Source organism: Pongo abelii, chromosome 20, assembly GCF_028885655.2.
Source record: "Pongo abelii isolate AG06213 chromosome 20, NHGRI_mPonAbe1-v2.0_pri, whole genome shotgun sequence".
NCBI classification, from domain to species: domain Eukaryota; kingdom Metazoa; phylum Chordata; class Mammalia; order Primates; family Hominidae; genus Pongo; species Pongo abelii.
In genome coordinates, this window is record NC_072005.2 from 51,908,883 (window position 1) to 51,929,956 (window position 21,074).

At 51.3% G+C, this 21,074-nt stretch overlaps 2 protein-coding genes across 4 annotated transcripts in view; one reads left to right on the forward strand and one right to left on the reverse strand.

Moving 5' to 3' along the window:
- Positions 1–10,125, reverse strand: part of SYMPK (symplekin scaffold protein) — a 32,507-nt gene extending 22,382 nt beyond the window's left edge. Inside the window, exons 1-3 of the mRNA NM_001133843.2 lie at positions 10,036–10,125; positions 1,341–1,464; positions 1,124–1,189 (exon numbers count right to left, since the gene is read on the reverse strand). Coding sequence (NP_001127315.1) covers positions 1,124–1,189; positions 1,341–1,445 — 171 coding nt within the window. The 5' untranslated portion in view covers positions 1,446–1,464; positions 10,036–10,125. The remainder of the gene's footprint in view (positions 1–1,123; positions 1,190–1,340; positions 1,465–10,035) is intronic.
- A 35-nt stretch (positions 10,126–10,160) lies between these two features.
- Positions 10,161–20,794, forward strand: FOXA3 (forkhead box A3). 3 transcript variants are annotated; one of them, XM_054540735.2, is made up of 3 exons: positions 10,161–10,443; positions 10,990–11,162; positions 19,073–20,794. In XM_054540735.2, the coding sequence occupies exon 3, from the start codon at positions 19,103–19,105 to the stop codon at positions 20,054–20,056; it is 954 nt and encodes a 317-aa protein (XP_054396710.1). In that variant the 5' UTR covers positions 10,161–10,443; positions 10,990–11,162; positions 19,073–19,102; the 3' UTR covers positions 20,057–20,794. The 3 variants fall into 3 exon arrangements, with proteins under 3 accessions (XP_054396710.1, XP_054396709.1, XP_024093108.2); XM_054540734.2 differs by having other exon boundaries at positions 10,161–11,162; XM_024237340.3 differs by lacking the exons at positions 10,161–10,443; positions 10,990–11,162 and adding an exon at positions 11,249–11,496.
- The last annotated feature ends 280 nt before the right edge of the window (positions 20,795–21,074 follow it).

Sequence of the window (21,074 nt, forward strand, 5' to 3'; positions counted from 1 at the left end):
ACCTGGCTGCTACAACTCAAGCTACTATTGCCAAACGGCCTCATGACAACCCATGGGGAGGTGCCAGGTGCATCCACTCCACCTCGGAGGTGGTGCTACTCCACAAGGCTACAGGCTGATGAAGGAGCCAAACGGGTTCTCACACAGGAATGCTAACCCTGCCAATCTCTGAACTCCAACTGCCTCCTGCTCTGAACCATGCCCAGCCCAAGTGCCCCATGTCATCTTCTGCCTTTGCACACACTTCTGTGCCCTTAGATTGACATGCTCTCCCTATCTTGGCTGGGCACGGTGGCTCGTGCCTATAATCCCAGCAGTTTGAGGGGGCCAAGGAGGGTGGACCACTTGAGCTCAGGAGTTTGAGACCAGCCTGGTCAACATGGTGAAACACGTCTCTACTAAAAATACAAAAATTAGCCAGGCATGGTGGCAGGTGCCTGTAATCCCAGCTACTCAGGAGGCTGAGGCAGGAGAATCGCTTGAACCTGGGAGGCAGCAGTTGCAGTGAGCCGGGATCATGCCATGGCACTCCAGCCTGGGCAACAGAGCAAGACTCTGTCTCAAAAAAAAAAAAAAAAGAGATGCTCTGCCTCTCTCATTTGGTACACTTCTCTGCTTTTATCCTCCAGGGCTTGGTTCAAAAGTCCTCCCTGACTCCCCATCCCTAGGCTGGGTCAGGAGCTCCCTCTGGGCTCCCAGAGCTCCCCTGGGCTCCCTTCTCCATCCCAGCCCTGCCCACACTGGGTCATCATTGTCTGGTGACAAGTATGTCTGCCCCACCAGACTGGACACTGGCAGAGAAGAAATGCAATGATGAAGAGTGTAGGATTTGGAGCTGGAATCCAGGATTCAATTACTAGTTCAGCCAGCTCCCAGCAGAGTGACCCTGAGCTAATGATTTAAGCCCCGGGGTCTGCTTCTTTCTATATAAAACAGGGATGAAACTACCCTGCCTTACAGAGCTTTCATGAGAACTAGAAGAGCAGAGGCCTGCACTGAGCACCGTGGACGGCACACACTGAGTGTGTAAATGTGGACACTGGTGTTACTGCAAGTGTCTTTCTCAGGTTCCCAGCCTCTTCCCTTTCACCTGCTCAGCCCAGGATGCCCCCCGGGCCCTCACCTGTTTGAGCACTGTGATCTTTGAGTCATTGGTGATCAGCGCCGCCTGGTTCAGAAGATCCACCACCTGGAAGGAGGGGAAGTGGCAGGGGATAGTGCCAGCCCAGTCCAGCCCAGTTCAGCCCCCTCAGCACTCCTAGGGCTCTGCCACCTAAACGGGGATTGTCCAAAGCCAGGGGCTGTGCTTCCCCACTCCAAGCCCTGCCCACCACGCTCACCCTCTCTGAGGTGGTCATGCCATCGATGCCCGGCCCCTCCTCTTGAGTGAAAAACTGTGATGCCACGCTCCGACGGGTGACGCTGTCTCCACTGCCACTCGCCATGGCTGCTGTCAGCTTGTCCCTGGGAAAGAAGAGGATGGATCAAGCTCAGGGGACCAGCGGATGAGCTGGGCTGGATTGTCACCCAAACACCTACAGAGGGCCCAAGGCTCCTTCCCAGCCTGTTCCTCCCCAGTCAGGCCTTCTGAAGTCCCTCTCCCCTCCAGGGTCTGTCTCTGGTTTATGGATGTGTGCACGGGGCCTGTAACCTGGGGGAGACTGACATCTCCCAAGGCAGAGCCAGAAGTCTAAGCCTCACCTTTAGTGCTTTACACAGAGTGGGCCAACCACAAACAGCTGCTGAACGATGGGCTACATGAATGTGCAACAGCCACCTTGCAGGTCTCCGTGCGTCCCCTCTCTCCATCTGGAATATGCTTTGGACTGGGCACCAGAGCAAACTTTTTCTTTTTTTTTTTTTTTTTTTTGAGATGAAGTCTTGCTGTGTCACCCAGGTTGGAGTGCGGTGGTGCAATCTCAGCTCACTGCAACCTCTGCCTCCCAGGTTCAAGTGATTCTCCTGCCTCAGCCTCCCAAGTAACTGGGATTACAGGCACATGCCACCATGCCCAGCTAATTTTTGTATTTTCAGTAGAGACAGGGTTTCACCATGTTGGCCAGGCTGGTCTGAAACTCCTGACCTCAGGTGTTCCACCTGCCTCGGCCTCCCAAAGTGCTGGGATTACAGGCGTGAACCACAGTGCCTGGCCCAGAGTAAACTTTCAAAAACACAGCTCTGAGGAATACCAGGCACAGAGTCCGGCACATAGCAGGCACTCAATACACCACAAAAGGCCTGCTTCAATAAATTATGTTTCAGCCACTCTCTGGAATACTATGAAGCTGTTTTTAAAAGGGAGGAAGGGGGCTTTCAGGCATCCATCACAGTCACACAGGCAAAATTATGGAATGATTAACGTAGCAGTATATATCAATTACACAACTATTCATAATAGCAAAAGACTAGAAGCAACTCAAGTGTTCTCAAATAGGGAGACTGGCTGAAAAAAAAAGATTATACATATACATAATCAAAGACCATGGGACTTCAACACCTATAAAAATAAGTGAAAAATATATAAATATAAATAAAGGAAAAAGACTATGGAACTGTAACAAGAAAGGAAAAAAAAACAAAAAAATGAGAACAATCTCTAGACACTGATAGAGAGTGCATATACTAAGTGAAAACAAGCAAAACTGAAGACAGTGTTGACTATATGTTTCTGTTTTGCAAAAAAAAGAAAAATGGGGCGAGGTGCAGTGGCTCATGCCTGTAATCCTAGCACTTTGGGAGGCTGAGGCAGGCAGATCGCTTGAGCCTAGGAGTTGGAGAGCAGCCTGGGCAACATGGTGTAACCCTGTCTCTACAGAAAATACAAAAATTAGCTGGGCATGGTGGTGCGCCTGGTAGTCCCAGCTACTCAGGGAGGTGAAGGCAGAGGCTGTGGTGAGCCAAGATCGGGCCACTGCACTCCAGCCTGGATAACAGAGTGAGACCTTGTCTCAAAAAAAAGAAAGGGAAAAAAATATGTATGTTAAAAAAGACAAAAATCTCAAAGGATAAACCAAACACCAGCAGAGGAAATAGGGTAAAAAAAATTGGTGAGGCCGGGCGCGGTGGCTCACGCTTGTAATCCCAACACTTTGGGAGGCCGAAATGGGCAGATCGTCTAAGGTCAGGAGTTTGAGACCAGCCTGGCCAACATGGTGAAACCCCATCTCTAGTAAAAATACAACAGTTAGCTGCGCCTATAATCCCAGCTACTCGGGAGGCTGAGGCAGAAGAATCGCTTGAACCCAGGAGGCGGAGGTTGCAGTGAGCCGAGATCGTGCCACTGCACTCCAGTCTGGGACACAGAGACAGACTCCGTCTCAAAAAAAAAAAAAAAAAAAAAAAGTGAATCTCAATATATTATCATGAAAAGATGTCCCTGACAGCCTGTTGCATCAGAGGACAATACATGCAGTTCAAGCCATTTTTGTCAAATACGTGTTTATGCATACACAGAATGACCTGAGGCAAGACATTTAACTTCTCTGGCTCTCAGTTTCCTCTTCTAGAAAACAGGGATAGTAACAGGGCTTACCTCCCAAGACTATTTTGAGGATTAAACGAGTTAGTATACACAGTAAACATTGGCTAAGTATACTATTATTTTCATGTACATGGGAAAAGATCTGAAGGTTATTGCATAAACTGTTAACAACAATTATGATAATTAATAATAATTTGGCCAGCTCACGCCTGTAATCCCAAGATTTTGGGAGGCTAAGGTGGGAGGATCAATTGAGCTCAGGAAGTGGAGGCTGCAGTGAGCTGTGATCCCTACCACTGCATTCCAGCCTGCAGACAGAGCAACACCCTGTCTCAGAAACAAACAGGCCAGGTGCGGTGGCTCACATCTGTAATCCCAGCACTTTGGGAGGCCGAGGTAGGCAGAACACCTGAGATCAGGAGTTCGAGACCAGACTGGCCAACATGGAGAAACACCATCCCTACTAAAAACATACAAATTAGCCAGGTATGGTGGCGCATACCTATAATCCCACCTACTTGGGAGGCTGAGGCGGGAGAATCACTTGAACCTGGGAGGCAGAGGTTGCAGTGAGCTGAAATCATGCCACTGCACTCCAGCCTGGGCGAGAACAAGACTGTCTTAAAAATAAAACAAGGCTGGGTGCAGTGGCTCATGCCTGTAATCCCAGCACTTTGGGAGGCCAAGGCGGGCGGATCACGGAGGTCAGGAGCTCAAGATCATCTTGGCTAACATGGTGAAACCCCGTCTCTACTAAAAATACAAAAAAATTAGCTGGGCGTCGTGGCGGGCGCCTGTAGTCCCAGCCACTCAGGAGGCTGAGGCAGGAGAATGGCATGAACCCGGGAGGCGGAGCTTGCAGTGAGCCGAGATCACACAACTGCACTGTAGCCTGGGCCACAGAGTGAGACTCCATCTCAAAAAAAAAAAAACAAACAAAAAAACACCAAACAAACAAACATGCCAAAAAAACAATAATCTGAAGATGGTGAAAATGATACTTTTTTCTTTTCTTCTCTTTTTTTTTTGAGATGGAGTCTTGCACTGTCGCCCAGGCTGGAGTGCAGTGGCGTGATCTCGGCTCATTGCAAGCTCCACCTCCTGGGTTCACATAATTCTCCTGCCTCAGCCTCTCCAGTAGCTGGGACTACAGGCGCCTGCCACCATGCCCGGCTAATTTTTTGTATTTTTAGTAGAGACGGGGTTTCACCGTGTTAGCCAGGATGGTCTCGATCTTCTGACCTCGTGATCCGCCCACCTCGGCCTCCCAAAGTGCTGGGATTACAGGCGTGAGCCACCGCGCCCGGCCGAAAATACTTTTTTATTGTTTTTGAGATGGAATTTCACTCTCTGTTGCCCAGGCTGGAGTGTCATGGCACAATCTCAGCTCACCGCAACCTCCACCTCCCAGGTTCAAGCAATTCTCCCGCCTCAGTCTCCCAAGTAGCTGGGATTACAGGTATGTGACACCACATCCGGCTAATTTTTGTATTTTTAGTAGAGTAGAAGTTTTACCATGTTGGTCAGGCTGGTCTCGAACTCCTGACCTCAGGTGATCTGCCCGCCTTGGCCTCCCAAAGTGTTGGGATTACAGGCGTGAGCCACGGCGCCCAGCCGAAAATGCTACAGTTTTTAAAAGGAACTACACAATAGCTATTCACAGTAATATCACATGATAGGTGTCTGCTCAATGAATGAGGAACCAACAGCCTCCTCCCTAGTTTCCCTGCTGCCTGTCACCCCCTATCTTGCTCAGAGTCAGGGCCAATGTCCCCACCAAGGCCTACAAGACCTTATGGCATCTGGCCTGTTCTTCCTCTGACTGCCTCTCCCTCGAGCTCTTTGCTCCACCCACTCTGGCCTCCTTGCTGTCCCGTGAACATGCCCAACATGCCCCTTCCTTGAAGACTTTGTGCCTCTCTTCCTTCTGCCTGGAATATTCCTCCTCCTAGGTATCAGCACAACTCCTTCCCTCTTCATTTCCTTCAGGTCTCCACTCACATGTCTCTGCAGTAAGGTCTTCCCTGACGACCATATTTCTATTTTTTTTTTTTAGATGGAGTTTCCCTCTTGTTGCCCAGGCTGGAGTGCAATGGCACGATCTCGGCTCATGGCAACCTCCACCTCCCAAGTTCAAGCGATTCTCCTGCCTCAGCCTCCCTAGTAGCTGGGATTACAGGCATGCACCACCATGCCTGGCTAATTTTGTATTTTTAGTAGAGACGGGGTTTCTCCATGTTGGTCAGGCTGATCTCGAACTCCCGACCTCAGGTGATTCGCCCGCCTCAGCCTCCCAAAGTGCTGGGATTACAGGCATGAGCCACCGCGCCTGGCCAACAACCATATTTCAGATTTTAACTTCCTCATGATCCCCATCTGTGTTGCTTTTTCTCCATAGCGTTTATCATCATCACACACTACGTATTTATAAGTTCCACGAGGACGGTGATTTATTTATTTATTTGAAATCATTTTTTGGTAGAGATGGAGTTTCGCCACGTTGCCCAGGCTGGTCTTGAACTCCTGCACTCAAGCAATCCATCCTCCTTGGCCTCCCAAAGTGCTTGGGATTACAAGTCTGAGCCATCGCCACCGGCCTAGAACAGTGATTTTGTTTCTTCACTTTTCATATTCCCAGCATGGAAGAGTGCTTGACACCTAGCAGGTGCTCAATAAACATCTGCTGAGTGAGTGAACAGTACTGCCAAAAGGCCTCCCCAATCACTGGGTTCAGTATTCCTGCCCTTTCACTCTTGAATCCTAATAGCTATACTTGTTCTACCTTTCCCCCTTTCTCACTACTGTACTTGAGAAGTCTTTTTTGACAAAAAAAAAAAGGCATGGTGTGGTGGCTGACTCCTGTAATCCCAGCACTTTGGGAGGCCAAGGTGGGCAGATCACTTGAGGCCAGGAGTTCAAGACCAGCCTGGCCAACATGGCAAAACCCAGTCTCTGCTAAAAATACAAAAAAATTAGTTGGGCATGGAGATGCATGCCTGTAATCCCAGCTACTTGGGAGGCTGAGGCATGAGAATTACCTGAGCCGGGGAGGCAGAGGTTGCAGCGAGCCGAGATTGTGCCACTGCACTCCAGCCTGGATGACAGAGCAAGACTCTGTCTCAAAAATAAAACAAAACAAAAACAAAGAAAGGAAAGAAAACAAAAATAGGACGGGTACAGCGGCTCACAATTGTAAACCCAGCATTTTGGTAGGTCTAGGTGGGAGGATGGCTTGGGGCCAGGAGTTCAGGACTGGCCTAGGCCTAAAAACTAAAAAAGAAGGCCAGGTGCAGTGGTTCACGCCTATAATCCCAACACTTTGGGAGGCTGAAGCAGGAAGATTACTTGAGGCCAGGAGTCTGGGCAACACAGTGAGACCCCATCTCTAGACACATGCATAATTAGCTGGGTAGGGTATCGAGATCATGCCACTGCACTCCAGCCTGGGAGACACAGTAAGACTCCATCTCAAAAAAAAAAAAAAAAAAAAAAATTAGCCAGTCATGGTGCCATAAACCTTTAGTCCCAGCTACTCTGGAGGCTAAGGTGGGAGGATTGTTTGAGCCTGGTTGTAGTGAAGTATGATTGGGCCACCGTACTCCAACCTGCGCAATAGAGCATGAACCTGATGAGCCTGTTTCCAAAAAAAAAAAAGAAAAAATAATCAGTTAATATATATTGAACACGGCCGGGCATGGTGGCTCATTGGAAGGTCAAGGCAGATGGATCACCTGAGGTCAGCAGTTTGAGACCAGCCTGGCCAACACGGTGAAACCTCATCTCTACTAAAAATACAAAAAAATTAGCCGGGCATGGTGGCGGGCACATGTAATCCTAGCTACTCGGGAAACTGAGGCAGGAGAATCGCTTGAATCTGGGAGGTGGAGGTTGCAGTGAGCCGAGGTCACATCATTGCACTCCAGCCTGGGCAACAAGAGTGAAACTCCATTTCAAATTAAAAAAAAAAAAGAAAAAAAACCATATATATATAGAGAGAGAGAGAGAGGCAGACAGAGAGAGAGAGAAAGAACACTTAATATGTGCTAAGCGCAATTCTAATATATACGTATTAACTAATTTAAACCTCAGATACCAAGGTTTAAATGAATTAATATGTATATATTAGAATTAATATACATGAGTTAGGTTTACAGTTTTTGTTTTTTTGAGACAGGGTGTCACTCTGTTGCCCAGGCTGCAGTGCAGTGCTGCAATCTCAGCTCACCGCAATCTCTGCCTCCCGGGCTCAGGCGATCCTCCTACCTCATTTTCCCAAGTAGCTGAGACTACAGGCGAATGCCCAGATAAATTTTGTACTTTCTGTAGAGAAGGGTTTCGCCATGTTGCCCAGGCTGGGAGTTTCTATTTTTAATCTTCATTTTACAGATAAGGAAACTGAAGACCAGGGAGGTAAAGTGACCTGATCAAAGGCATATAGCTTGTAAGAGGCAGAGTCAGCAGCATGGCTGCATATCTTCCTTACCACTATGCTACAGTACTGTTTATCTGGAAGGAATTGTTTTTCACCCCCAGGTCTGTTTACGTAAGCCAAGGATCCTGGCCACCAGACAACCAGCATGCCGCATGCCGTCCCCAGTCAAAACATAAAAAAAACAGGCCGGGCGTGGTGGCTCACACCTGTAATCCCAACACCACTGCACTCCAGCCTGGGCGACAGAATGAGACTCTGCCTCAAAAAAAATAAATAAATAAAACCCTGTAATAAACATTTCCACTTTTTTCATGATGATAATACATTCAGATCAACCAAAATATTTTACCGTGTTTCATTCTTCTTCTGCTTTTTGGTTTATGCTTTCAGTTTTGTTTTGTTTTTTTAAACACACACATACAAAATTCTCCTGCAGGAGCTAGATTTTATGCAAAAAAAGGGAAAAAAAGGAAAAGAAAAAACCCATATATACATATTTCCCTTTCTTTTACAAAAAGAGCATACACAGGGCCGGGAGCGGTGACTCACGCCTGTAATCTCAGCACTTCGGGAGGCGGAGGCAGGTGGATCATGAGGTCAGGAGTTCAAGACCAGACTGACCAACACGGTGAAACCCCATCTCTACTAAAAATACAAAAATTAGCCGGGCATGGTGGTGCGCCTGTAATCCCAGCTACCTGGGAGGCTGAAGCAGGCGAATTGCTTGAACCTGGAAGGCAGAGGTTGCAGTGAGCCGAGATCACACCACTGCACTCCAGCCTGGGTGACAGAGTCAGACTCTGTCTCAAAAAAAAAAAGGAGCCTACACAGGCCGGGTTTGGTGGCTCAGGCCTGTAATCCCTGCACTTTGGAAAGCTGAGGTGGGCAGATCACTTGTGGTCAGGAGTTCAAGACCAGCCTGGCAAACACAGAGAAACCCCGTCTCTACTAAAAATACAAAAATTACCTCGATGTGGTGGGGCACCTTTGTAATCCCAGCTACTCGGGAGGCTGAAGCAGGAGAATCACTTGAACCAGGGAGGTGGAGGTTGCAGTGAACTGGGATCGTGTCAGCCTGGGCGACAGAGTGAGACCCTGTCTCAAAAAAAAAAAAAAAAAAAAGCATATACAATAAACATTAACCTCCACTTCACTTGTTTTCCCTTAATATATGTTGGAGGCCACTATATCAGTGTATAGAGATTTTCATCATTTCCTTTTATCTACCTCATTCCTTTTTAGAGTTGCATAGTATTTTTTTATGTAGATGTATTATAGTTTCTTTCAGCCAATCTTCTTATTTAAGAACATTTGGGATGCGTGTAGCCTTTTGCTATGATGAACAGTATCACTGTTTCCCCTTCCCTCTCGATGTACTCGTTAAGAAGTGGTACCCTGCCCCACTGCTATCTAGGAATCTGATGACTACCCTGTTTCCCCAAACTGGCTCTAGGATCATCTTTTATTCCTTCAACGAACATTAGCCGAGCGTCTCCGGTGTGATTGGCGCTGTGCTGGGAACAGTGGCGACCGAGACAAACCTAGTCCCTACATTCATGGAACACACGGTCACAGACATCATAAAACAGCACACAGATAAGAGTCGGATAACAAATTAGACCACACGTGACATGAAGGAACAGGGACCAACAAAAGCATTTAACAGGCGGATTTCTGGACGGAGGGCAGGGAAGGAGGGCTTCGCGGAGGAAGTGACGTTGGTGCCGAGACCCGAAGGATGAATGGGAGTCAGCCAAGCCGAATGGGTAAAAGGATGTTGCAGGCAGAAAGGACAGCCTGTACAAAATCCCCGAAGCGGGAAAGCGCATGGCAAGTTTAAGGAACCGAAAGGCCAGGGCGGCTGTTAGAGGTGGGGGAGAAAGCAAAGAGGCCGAGTCGAAGCAAGCGAGGTCTGCGGGGCGGACGCGCCCGGGGGGCCACGTTGGAACTTTGCCTCGAGGGCACTAGGGAGCCAAGGAAGAGTCCTGAGCAGGGGAAGAAACATGGGTCGCGAAAGCCACTGTTCCCCTCTCCCCACGGCGATCCCCTCCCCGCCCGCGCCCCTGCTTCTTTAGGCGCCTCCTCCCTTCGTCTCCGGGCCCAAACGCCGCCTCCCGCTCACCGCGGCTCTGGCCTCCGTTCCCCTCGCGCCCCCTCAGCAGTGCCTCTTCCTAGACTCCGCTGCTGCTGCCGCCGCCATCTTCCGTTCGTCGCCGGGAACGGTGCGCACGCGCCACACACCCAGGGCCGCCGGGAAATGGAGTCCAGAGCACAGCCCGACCCCGCCCATGCCTCGTCCCGTGCGAGCGGCCTTCCGCCCGCCTCCATACTACGGCGAGCGGCCTCTTCATTTCCGGTTCTGGGTCGCTAGGCCTTCTGGGAAATGTAGTCCCTTCGGAGGCACCGGGCGGAAAGGGAGCTAGAGCATTCTGGGAAATGGAGTTCTCAGTGGTGCTGAGTCCCTGGACGGCTGGCTGGTCTTGGAGAGTGCGGAGTCCGGGCAGCGAAGTTCCTGGGTCTTGGAGAGGAGGTGGTCTGTTGCCCTAGTGGGGTCTGCGGAGAGGCCCCGATCCCCTCCATCTTTGTTCTTGACCCTTTCAACAGTCTGAAGCGTTTCTTTTTCTTTTCTTTCTTTCTTTTTTTTTGGAAACGGAGTCTCGCTCTGTCTCCCAGGCTGGACTGCAGTGGCGCGATCTCGGCTCACTGCAACCTCCGCTTCCTAGGTTCAGACGATTCTCCTGCCTCAGCCTCCCGAATAGCTGGGATTACAGGCACGCACCATCACGCCTAGCTAGGTTTTGTATTTTTAATAGAGATGGGGTTTCACCCTGTTGGCCAGGCTGGTCTCAAACTCCTGACCTCAAGTGATTCGCCCGCCCGCCTCGGCCTCCTGCAGTGCTGGAGTTACAGGCGTGAGCCACCGCGCCCGGCCAAGTCAAGCATTTCTAGCCATCGGAAGCCTCAGTCTTCCTGTCTGTCCAATGGGGATGTGATTTCGGGGACCTCTTACGGGTCCTTGTAGTCGCATAGTGGCCCTAGCGCTCTGATTCCCCTTTCTTCCGCCGCGGTCATGCAGGGCTCTGGCTCTTCGTCCTCTCCTGCCGAGATGATGAAACCCCCTGAAGTAGAAAGGCTCCAGAGTTCTGCCCTCGGGGCCCTTGGTATCTGCAGCGTCTCTGCGGGCAGCTCCCTCACTCCTGAATCACCCCCAGCTGTCGCGTCCTGGGGCTGCGGCCCCCGGCGCCTGAGGTCTGTCTCCTGGCGATCCCGCAGGGGGCGCCCCAGTCCGAGCGCGCCGCCCTCGGGGAGGCGGGAGGGGAGCCCGGGGCGGGCGAGGGCGGGGGTGTCCCGGCTATAAAGCGTGGCCGCCTCCCGCGGCGCTCGGGACAGCCGTACCCCGGGCGGTCGGACAGGCGGGCGCCGGTGAGAGCTCGGGCCGTGCCCGCTGAGAGATCCAGAGCGCTCCGTTCCCCCGGGGCCGGAGCGGGGGCGGGTGGGGGCGCAAGCCCGGGGGATGCTGGGCTCAGTGAAGATGGAGGCCCATGACCTGGCCGAGTGGAGCTACTACCCGGAGGCGGGCGAGGTGTGTCCTCGGGGATGGCGGAGCGGGAAGTGGGGGGCAGGTATCGGGGTGTGGGCTCATATGGAGCAGGGACTGGTTGTGGGTTCAAATGGAGGCAAAGGCGTCTACTTAGGCAGCCGAGGAACTGGGAACACGGAGACCAGGTGTGGAAGTCAGGGACCCGGGACGAGGCATGGATGGGAGCACTGTTTGGGCAGCCTCGCCGCGGCCAGGGCTTAAAAATGGAAGTCAGGAAAATTTAGCCAAGGGTCGGGTCACACCTTAAACTTGGGAGCCGGGTGTTGGGGCCCCAAAAAGCAAGGGATTTATATGTACAAACCAAAGATAGGAATCAGAGTTCCAGGGTAGGGGACAGACTAGGGGGTTTCAGGATGTGAGGTTCAAAGTTGGAGGGAAAGAAAGACTAAAAGATGGAGGAGGAGTCACCGTTAAGGGAAGACTGAGGTGGGAGCTCAGGGCCAGCACACAGTGTTAAAGAACTGGGGTTCGGGGGTAAGGATCAGCTGGTGATCTAAGGTAGGGTCAGAAATAGGGATTGGTGCTCAGGGGTAAGAGATGGGGGTGCTCAGATGAAGCTGCGTTTTTGGAGTCTGAAATAACAGGTGGCTTAGAGTTGGGCATCTGGGAGCAGAAGATGTAGCCATCAGCATTGGCAGGAGAGGGGCCGATCTCCACCCCCCATCCCTACCCCTGACTCTCAGCAGGGACTCCCCAAGTCGGAAGATGGAGAATTTTAGATTGTGCACCTTCCCCTGCTCCCCGCCAGTCCAGCAACCTCCAGCTATTGCTAAAATTCCCATCTAGTCTCACCTCAGACAAGGCTTCCCTGGAGTAGGGGGTGGCGGCATATTCTAATCCCCTCACCCGGACAGACAGAAAGTCCTTCCTCAAGTCTGACCCCCATTCGTCTTGCTGCAACAACCCCTACACCTTAGCTACCTCACTCTATAATCAACGTTGTGAGGTTGTGGGGGCTGGGGGTTGGGTTCTTGGTCTGAGAATTATGGGGGTCTGGACACTTGGACTTCTAACCTGGAAGGGGACTGTGGGCTTGAGGTGGAGCATGGGGCAGGAATGGCTGGGTTCTCCAAGGAGTCAAGATCTGGTGGCTGCGGGGGCCCCAGCGTGCCTGAGTCTTGGGTCTGGGGCTTGAAACTGTAGGGTGGGACTCCTGGATTCCCAGGCCTTCAGGTCTTGGCAAGGTGCCTGGGAGGGGCCAGTCCTGGGTTTGGGGAGGTGTGAGGTGCACGTGGGGTGGGGCAGGGCCAACAGGGAAAGAGATTGGGAGTGTTGAGAGGTGGAGGCAGGGTGGCTGGAGGTATCAGTTGTGAGATGCGGAAGGCGGAGACCCAGGTGGGAAATGGAGGGTTCCAGCTAGTGGGGGTGATCCCAGATGGACCTCTGGAGAACTCAGTCTGGGGACCTGATTTAAGGGAACCAACTACAGACCAATTGTACAAACCAACTACAGTTGTTTTGGGGGCACATCTTAAGTAAATGATGGGGGTCTAGGCAGGAGGAGTTGATATTTGGGGCACAGTCTGAGTAGATCCAAGTTTAGGGGACAATTCGTATGGAAATTGTGTCAGAAATTGAAGGATAGCCGGCACAGTGGCTCACACTTGTAATCCCAGCACTTTGGGAGGTCGAAGTGGGAGGATCTCTTGAGCCCAGGAGTTTGAGGCCAGCCTGGGCAACATAGGGAGACCTTGTCTTTAAAAAAAATTTTTTTTAAATTAGTCAGGCATGCCTGTAGTCTAAGGTTGGGAGGCTGAGGTGGGAGGATCACTTGAGGCTGGGAGTTCGAGCTGCCGGGAGCTGTGATCGTATCACGGCACTCCAACCTGGGTGACAGAATGAGACCCTATCTCAAAAAATAATAATAATAATAATAGTAGAGGGACAGTCTGGAGGTAATCAGCATTTCAGGGCATATTTTGGGAGAGTCAGTATTTGGAGGAATGGAAATGGTTGGGTGATACTGTCTGAGGCTCTCCCCAGCCTTCCCATCAGATAAGCCCACCTCTTCCCCTTGGGTCAGAACAATGGGGAGAGAAATACCTACACTCAGCCAGCAACTGAGAGCTGAGAGGGTCCCCAAACCACTTCTTGCCCATAGCACCCTCCCGCTGGGGTGACGTTAACACTCAGGGCAGCTTGCTGTCTGGAAAGAACTTGGAAAGTTATCATCCCGGGATATCCCTGTTGGCCTCAGGTTCTTGCAGATCAGCTGGTCCAGCTGCTCCCCCGTTTTAGAGGTGGTTAACTCTGAAGCCCCTCACGCAGAACACTGCGGTCCTGGGTTGGGTCTGGGACTAGAAACTTGGCTTCTGGCTTCACACTGCCTTCCTCTGCTCCCTGTCACACCCTTCTCCAGAGACAATAAGGAAATGAAAGAGGAGAAATTCCAGTCTCCTGGTGTGGGGGTGCGGGTCCCCCAAGGGCTTCCCCCCAATCTCAGCCCCACCCTGTCAGGGGAGATCCGGCTCAGACCCGGACACCAGGGGTTCATCCCAGCCCCGGGGCGTGGGAAAGCCTAGGGTGGATTAGGGCAGCTGGAGTGCTTAAGGTCAGACCTCAAGGAGGACTTCCGGGTGGGTGGGGAGTCAGAAAGGAGGGCCCTGGGGTCCCTATCTGTCTTACTCTGCAATACCAGAGAGCCTGACTGGGTTGCAGAAATGGGGGGTGGAGGTATAGGGGGATTTGGAAACTCTGTCTAATCCATCACCTTCTCACCTCATCTCTTTTCTTTTTCTGGGGAGGGGACCCGAAGCCACCAACCAGGGGGAGAGCCTGCATGGGGGAAGGGAGTAACTGTGGCTGCAATTTCACTGTGAGACTTGGGGTGAGGGGGAATGGATTTGTTGAAGGGAGGGAGATAGATAGATAGACAGATAGATAGATAGATAGATAGATAAATGCATGGATGGATGGATAGATAGATTGATAGGAAGATGGTGGCTGGTCATGGTGGCTCATGACTGTAATGCCAGCACTTTGGGAGGCCGAAGAGGGTGGATCACTTGAGGTCAGGAGTTCAAGACCAGCCTGGCCAACATGGTGAAACTCCGTCTTTACTAAAAATACAAAAATTAGCTGGGCATGGTGGCGCGTGCCTATAATCCCAGTTACTTGGGAGGCTGAGACAGGAGAATTGCTTGAACCCGGGAGGCGGAGGTTGCAGTGAGCCGAGATGGAGCCACTGCACTCCAGCCTGGGTGACAGAGACTCTATCTCAAAAAAAAAAAAAAAAAAAAAGACAAGAAGATGGGCTGAAGGAGGAAGAGAGGTGGGAGTTGGGGGTGGGAGGGGAGTGGGGTAGAGTCGGGTAGTGAGAGAGAGTGCCAAGGAAGGGAGAAAGAGATGGAAGGATGGAGAGAGAGACAGGGGCCAAGATGGAGGGGAAAGAAAGATGGGAGAGGACTCCGGAGGGGTTGGGGGAGGGCAGGAAGAGCAAAAGAGGTTAGGGAGGAGACAGAAGGGAAAACAATGGGGGGGTGGGGAGGGAGATGGGAGAGAGGAATATGGGTACTAGTACTGAGACAAGTAACACAAAGGCAAAAATAGCCAACAGAGATTCAAAGAGACATGATGAAAGAGCTCCTTGGAGAGACATGAAAAGGAAAGAGCAGAGGATTTCTCGACTGGAACTCAGACTTAGGGTTGAGTTGGTTGCCTCCTCTCCCTGATTCCCTAAGTCACCCTGGCAAGACTCGTTTCTCCGGACCTTGTGACCTGCAGAAGCTGACAGTGGTAGGGCCAGACATGGTGGCTCATGGCTATAATCCCAACACTTTGGGAGCCCGAGGTGGGAGGATCACCTGAGGTCAGGAGTTCGAGACTAGCCTGACCAACATGGCGAAACCCTGTCTTTACTAAAAATACAAAAATTAGCCGAGTGTTGTGGTGCATGCCTGTAATCCCAGCTGCTCCGGAGGCTGAGGCAGAAGAATCGCTTGAACCTGGGAGGCAGAGGTTGCAGTGAGCTGAGATTGCACCACTGCACTCCAGCCTGGGCGATACAGTGAGACTCTCTCTAAAAAAAAAAAAAAAAAAAAAAAAAAGCTTACAGTGGCAGGAGACTAGGCAGTATCCAGTTAACTCACATTTGGTGGCTCTAGCCAGTGTTATATATAGCAGCATTCCCCGCACCCATGCAGTGGCATGAGACCCCAGGCCTTGGAGGAGGCAGTGGGGAAAGGTCCAGGTGGAGGATGGGACAGAGAGGATGGGAGACAGTGGTTGAGAAGGGATAAGTAGATACAAAGAAAGAAACAACCTTCCAGCATGCCTATGTTTTCCTGGCGTGTTCTGTTCACTGTGGTGTTCCTGCTAGACTGTTGGCACCACGAGGGCAGGCATTTCTGTCTGTCTTAGTCACTGCTTTTATTTTATTTTATGATTATTATTTTTCGAGATGGAGTCTTGCTCCGTTGCCCAGGCTGGAGTGCAGTGGCGCGATCTCGGCTCACCACAACCTCTGCCTTCTGGGTTCAAGCAATTCTCCTGCCTCAGCCTCCCTAGTAGCTGGGATTGCAGGCATGTGCCACCATGCCCGGCTAATTTTGTATTTTTAGTGGAGACGGGGTTTATCCCTGTTGGTCAGGCTGGTCTCGAACTCCCGACCTCAAGCGATCCGCCCCCCCCCACCCCCTCAGCCTCCCAAAGTGCTGGGATTACAGGCGTGAGCCACCGTACCTGGCCTAGTCACTGTGTTTATAGCGTGACCCAGAACAGGTCTGGAGCTGGACTGCCTGGTTGCAGAATCCCAGTTCTGCCCCCATTCTTGCTGTGTGACCCCAACAACCTCTCTGGGCCTCAGCTGGCTCAGCTGTAAAATGGGCATCATCATAACACCTCCTCCCATAGTATGGTTGTCAAGATTAAAGGAGACCATTCTTGTGAAGTGCTTGGAACAGCGCCTAGCATGGAGCAGCTAACTGATAAATATTGGTTGAATGAATGAAAGAATATACAGAGGGTTACTTAGGAGGCACTGCAAGATCTACCGTGTTCCATTGACCTAGGATGCACCTTTTTCCCCCATTTGAACATTTCCAAAAATGGGATGCCTTTTACAGTCAACAGTGTCCTATGATTTTAACTGTTTTTCCCATTTGTATTAATATATAAAGTAATGCTGCAGCTTCCAGAGAAGTCTTAGATTTGAAGACATATAGTAAATAGATAAATAATATTATTAGGTTGAAAAGTGATTTCTGATATTCAAACACTTTTATGTATAAATACAGTAATTTATTTTTATTTTATTTTTTTTTTTGAGACAGAGTCTCGCTCTGTCGCCCAGGCTGGAGTGCAGTGGTGCAATCTCGGCTCACTGCAACCTCCACCTCCTGGGTTCAAGCAATTCTCCTGCCTCAGCCTCCTGAATAGCTGGGACTACAGGCGCCCGCCACCATACCTGGCTATTTTTTGTATTTTTAGTAGAGAGAGGGTTTCGCCATGTTGGCCAGGCTGGTCTCGAACTCCTGACCTCAAGTGATCCACCTGCCTCAGCTTCCCAAAGTGCTGGGATTATAGGTGTGAGCCACCGTGCCCGGCCTAAATACAGTAATTTTATAAGCTAAAAGATTGAAGAGAGCTACACGTATATGTTAGATATGTTAGATTATTACAGAGTTATAATAACTCTTTTTTTTTTTTTTTTTTTTTTGAGACGGAGTCTCTCTGTCGCCCAGGCTGGAGTGCAGTGGCATGATCTCAGCTCACTGCAAGCTCCGCCTCCTGGGTTCACGCCATTCTTCTGCCTCAGCCTCCCAAGGAGCTGGGACTACAGGCGCTTGCCACCACGCCCGGCTAATTTTGTTTTTGTATTTTTAGTAGAGATGGGGTTTCACCGTGTTAGCCAAGATAGTCTCGATCTCCTGACCTCGTGATCCACCTGCCTCGGCCTCCCAAAGTGCTGGGATTACAGGTGTGAGCCACTGCGCCTGGCCTATAATAACTCTTTATGATTACTAAAATTGAGAACTGCTGATTTACCTAATAAACCAGCAGTTATTAAATGTTTTGGTCTCAGGACCACCCCCCCTCTTTTTTTTTTTTTTTTTTTTTTTTGAGATGTAGTCTTGCTCTGCTGCCCTGGCTGGAGTGTGCGGTGGCACGATCTCAGCTCACTGCAGCCTCAGACTCCTGGGCTCAAGCGATCCTCCTGCCTCAATCTCCCGAGTAGCTGGGATTACAGTCCTGTGCCACGATGCCTGGCTGATTTTTGTATTTTTGGTAGAGACAGGGTTTTGCCACGTTGCCAGGCTGGTCTTGAACTCCTGACCTCAAGTGATCCACCCTCCTTGGCTCCCAAAGTTCTGGGATTACTTTGGGAGGCTGAGGCAGGAGGATTACTCGAGGCCAGGAGTTTGAAAACAGCCTGGGCAACATGGTGAATCTCTGTCTCTACTAAAAATACAAAAAAATTAGCTGGGTGTGCGGTGCATGCCTGTAATCCCAGCTACTTGGGAGGCTGAGGCAGGAGGATCACTTGAGCCCCAGAGTTTGAGGCTCCAGTGAGCTGTGATTGCACCACTGCACTTCAGCCTGAGTGACAGAGTGAGACCCTGTAGAAAAAAAAAAAAATTATTTAGGAGTCCAAACAGTTTCTGTTGATGTGGGTTATGTCTATCTACGTTTACAGTATTTACAATTAAAACTGAGAAATGTTAAAAACACGTATTAATTCATTTAAAAATAGCAATCATTTGTTAGTGTAAAAGATTTTTATTAAAAAAACCAAATTTCAAAAAATTTAGTCAAAAGAGTGACACTGTTTTCCATTTTTGCAAATCAAGTCTGGCCCAGTGGAAGACAGCTGGATTCTCCTGGTTGCTTCTGCATTCTCTCTGTTGGAATATCAACACCCTCTGGAAAACTCCACTGTACACTTCATGAGAAAGACAGTGAAAAGGGCTAATAATAACTTAGGATTGCGGGTGCAGTGGCTCATGCCTGTAAACTCAGCACTTTGGGAGGCCGAGGCGGGCAGATCACGAGGTCAGGAGTTCAAGACCAGCCTGGCCAACATGGAGAAACCCCGACTCTACTAAAAATACAAAAAAACAAACAAACAAACAAATGCTGGCATGGTGGCACACACCTGTAACCCCAGCTGCTCTGGAGGCTGAGGCAGGAGAATTGGTTGAGCCCAGGAAGCGGAGGTTGCATTGAGGCGAGATCACGCCACTGCACTCCAGCCTGGGCGACACAGCGAGACTCTGCCTCGAAAAAAAAAAATAGCATTATTTTGAAAATAGTTTTGACTTCGTGGACATCCTCAAAGGGTTTCAGAGACTCCCCTGGGAGTCCCGAACCCTGGAGAATCACTCAAAGGATGACGTTGAGTGTATGGGAGCATGGTGGGTGGGAAAGCAGGGGGCAGAAAGGGCGTGTCCAGGGAGTGAGGAGAGACCTTAAGAAACTGCTTTCTACAGATAGAGGTAATGATGGAAGGGATTTGTAGAGGAGGCGAGATGGACAGACAGACGGACATGCAGTGGGTCCTGGGATCCTTCGCTGACCAGCAGAGTGGAGCCCCACTGACCCCTTTCATCTTTCCCTTTAGGTCTACTCTCCAGTGACCCCAGTGGCCACCATGGCCCCCCTCAACTCCTACATGATGCTGAATCCTCTAAGCTCTCCCTATCCCCCCGGGGGGCTCCCTGCCTCCCCACTGCCCTCAGGACCCCTAGCACCCCCAGCACCCGCAGCCCCCCTGGGGCCCACCTTCCCAGGCCTGGGTGTCAGTGGTGGCAGCAGCAGCTCCGGGTACGGGGCCCCGGGTCCTGGGCTGGTGCACGGGAAGGAGATGCCGAAGGGGTATCGGCGGCCCCTGGCACACGCCAAGCCACCGTATTCCTACATCTCGCTCATCACCATGGCCATCCAGCAGGCGCCGGGCAAGATGCTGACCTTGAGTGAAATCTACCAGTGGATCATGGACCTCTTCCCTTACTACCGGGAGAATCAGCAGCGCTGGCAGAACTCCATTCGCCACTCGCTGTCTTTCAACGACTGCTTCGTCAAGGTGGCGCGTTCCCCAGACAAGCCTGGCAAGGGCTCCTACTGGGCCCTACACCCCAGCTCAGGAAACATGTTTGAGAACGGCTGCTACCTGCGCCGCCAGAAGCGCTTCAAGCTGGAGGAGAAGGTGAAGAAAGGGGGCAGCGGGGCTGCCACCACCACCAGGAACGGGACAGGGTCTGCTGCCTCGACCACCACCCCCGCGGCCACCGTCACCTCCCCGCCGCAGCCCCCGCCTCCAGCCCCCGAGCCTGAGGCCCAGGGCGGGGAAGATGTGGGGGCTCTGGACTGTGGCTCACCCCCTTCCTCCACACCCTATTTCACTGGCCTGGAGCTCCCAGGGGAGCTGAAGCTGGACGCGCCCTACAACTTCAACCACCCTTTCTCCATCAACAACCTAATGTCAGAACAGACACCAGCACCTCCCAAACTGGACGTGGGGTTTGGGGGCTACGGGGCTGAGGGTGGGGAGCCTGGAGTCTACTGTCAGGGCCTCTATTCCCGCTCTTTGCTTAATGCATCCTAGCAGGGGTTGGGAACATGGTGGTGGGTATGGCTGGAGTTCACACCACGAAGCTCTTGGGGCCTGATCCTTCTGGTGACACTTCACTTGTCTCATTGGTTAACAGCTGGGTGGGTCTATTACTTACTGTGATGACTGCTGTCTCAGTGGGCATGGTGTTGATCCACGGGGTACTGTGATAACCACCATGGATACATTTTGGTGGCCCACTGGGTACTGTGAGGACTGCTACATTGATCGATGTTATTGGCTGATCCACTGCATGGTTTGATGGCCACCATCTTGGTTGGCCCTTTGGGTGTGATGGCGATAGCATTTCAGTGACATCTTCTTTGGCCCCCCCATTAGGTGCTGTGCCCACTTCTTTTTTGGTGTACTTGGCACAGTAGGTGCCAAGTTGGCCACCATTCTGTGTAACACCTTTTTTGGCTCATTGGATGCTTTGATGGACATCATACTGGGTAGGTGACAATGTCAGTGGGCCACCATGTGCCATGACGGCTGCTGCAGCCCCGTGTTGACCATGTCGTCACCATTCTCTTTGGCATGGGTTGGGTAGGGGATGGAGGTGAGAATACTCCTTGGTTTTCTCTGAAGCCCACCCTTTCCCCCAACTCTGGTCCAGGAGAAACCAGAAAAGGCTGGTTAGGGTGTGGGGAATTTCTACTGAAGTCTGATTCTTGCCCGGGAAGCAGGGTACTGGCTGTGTTTAATCATTAAAGGTACCATGTCCGCCTCTTACTGAATGTCTCTTTTCCTTGGCCAGTGGGCCCTATGGGGCTTGAACACCTGAATTTCTGCTCCTCTGTCCCTTCTGCTTCCTGCCCCTAAGAGCTGGCTGCCTCTGGGGGAGGAGTTGGGGGAGGCATCGACCTGACCTTTGGCTCTTTGCTGTCCCTGACCCCAAGGACAGTTTGCTCACAGATAGCAGCCCCCGCAGCAGTGGGGCCAGAGCAGCAGGGGGAGGTGGCTCTGCAGTGACCAAGGCCGTCTCCCCACCCCCACTTCTCAGACATACACA

What these genes read in the sequence shown, in the direction of transcription:
- FOXA3 (XM_024237340.3), top strand. Translation starts at nt 11,428, where the DNA reads ATGCTGGGCTCAGTGAAGATGGAGGCCCATGACCTGGCCGAGTGGAGC. An exon ending in ACTACCCGGAGGCGGGCGAG is followed by an intron (nt 11,497 to 19,072) that starts GTGTGTCCTCGG and finishes CTTTCCCTTTAG; the next exon opens with GTCTACTCTCCAGTGACCCC.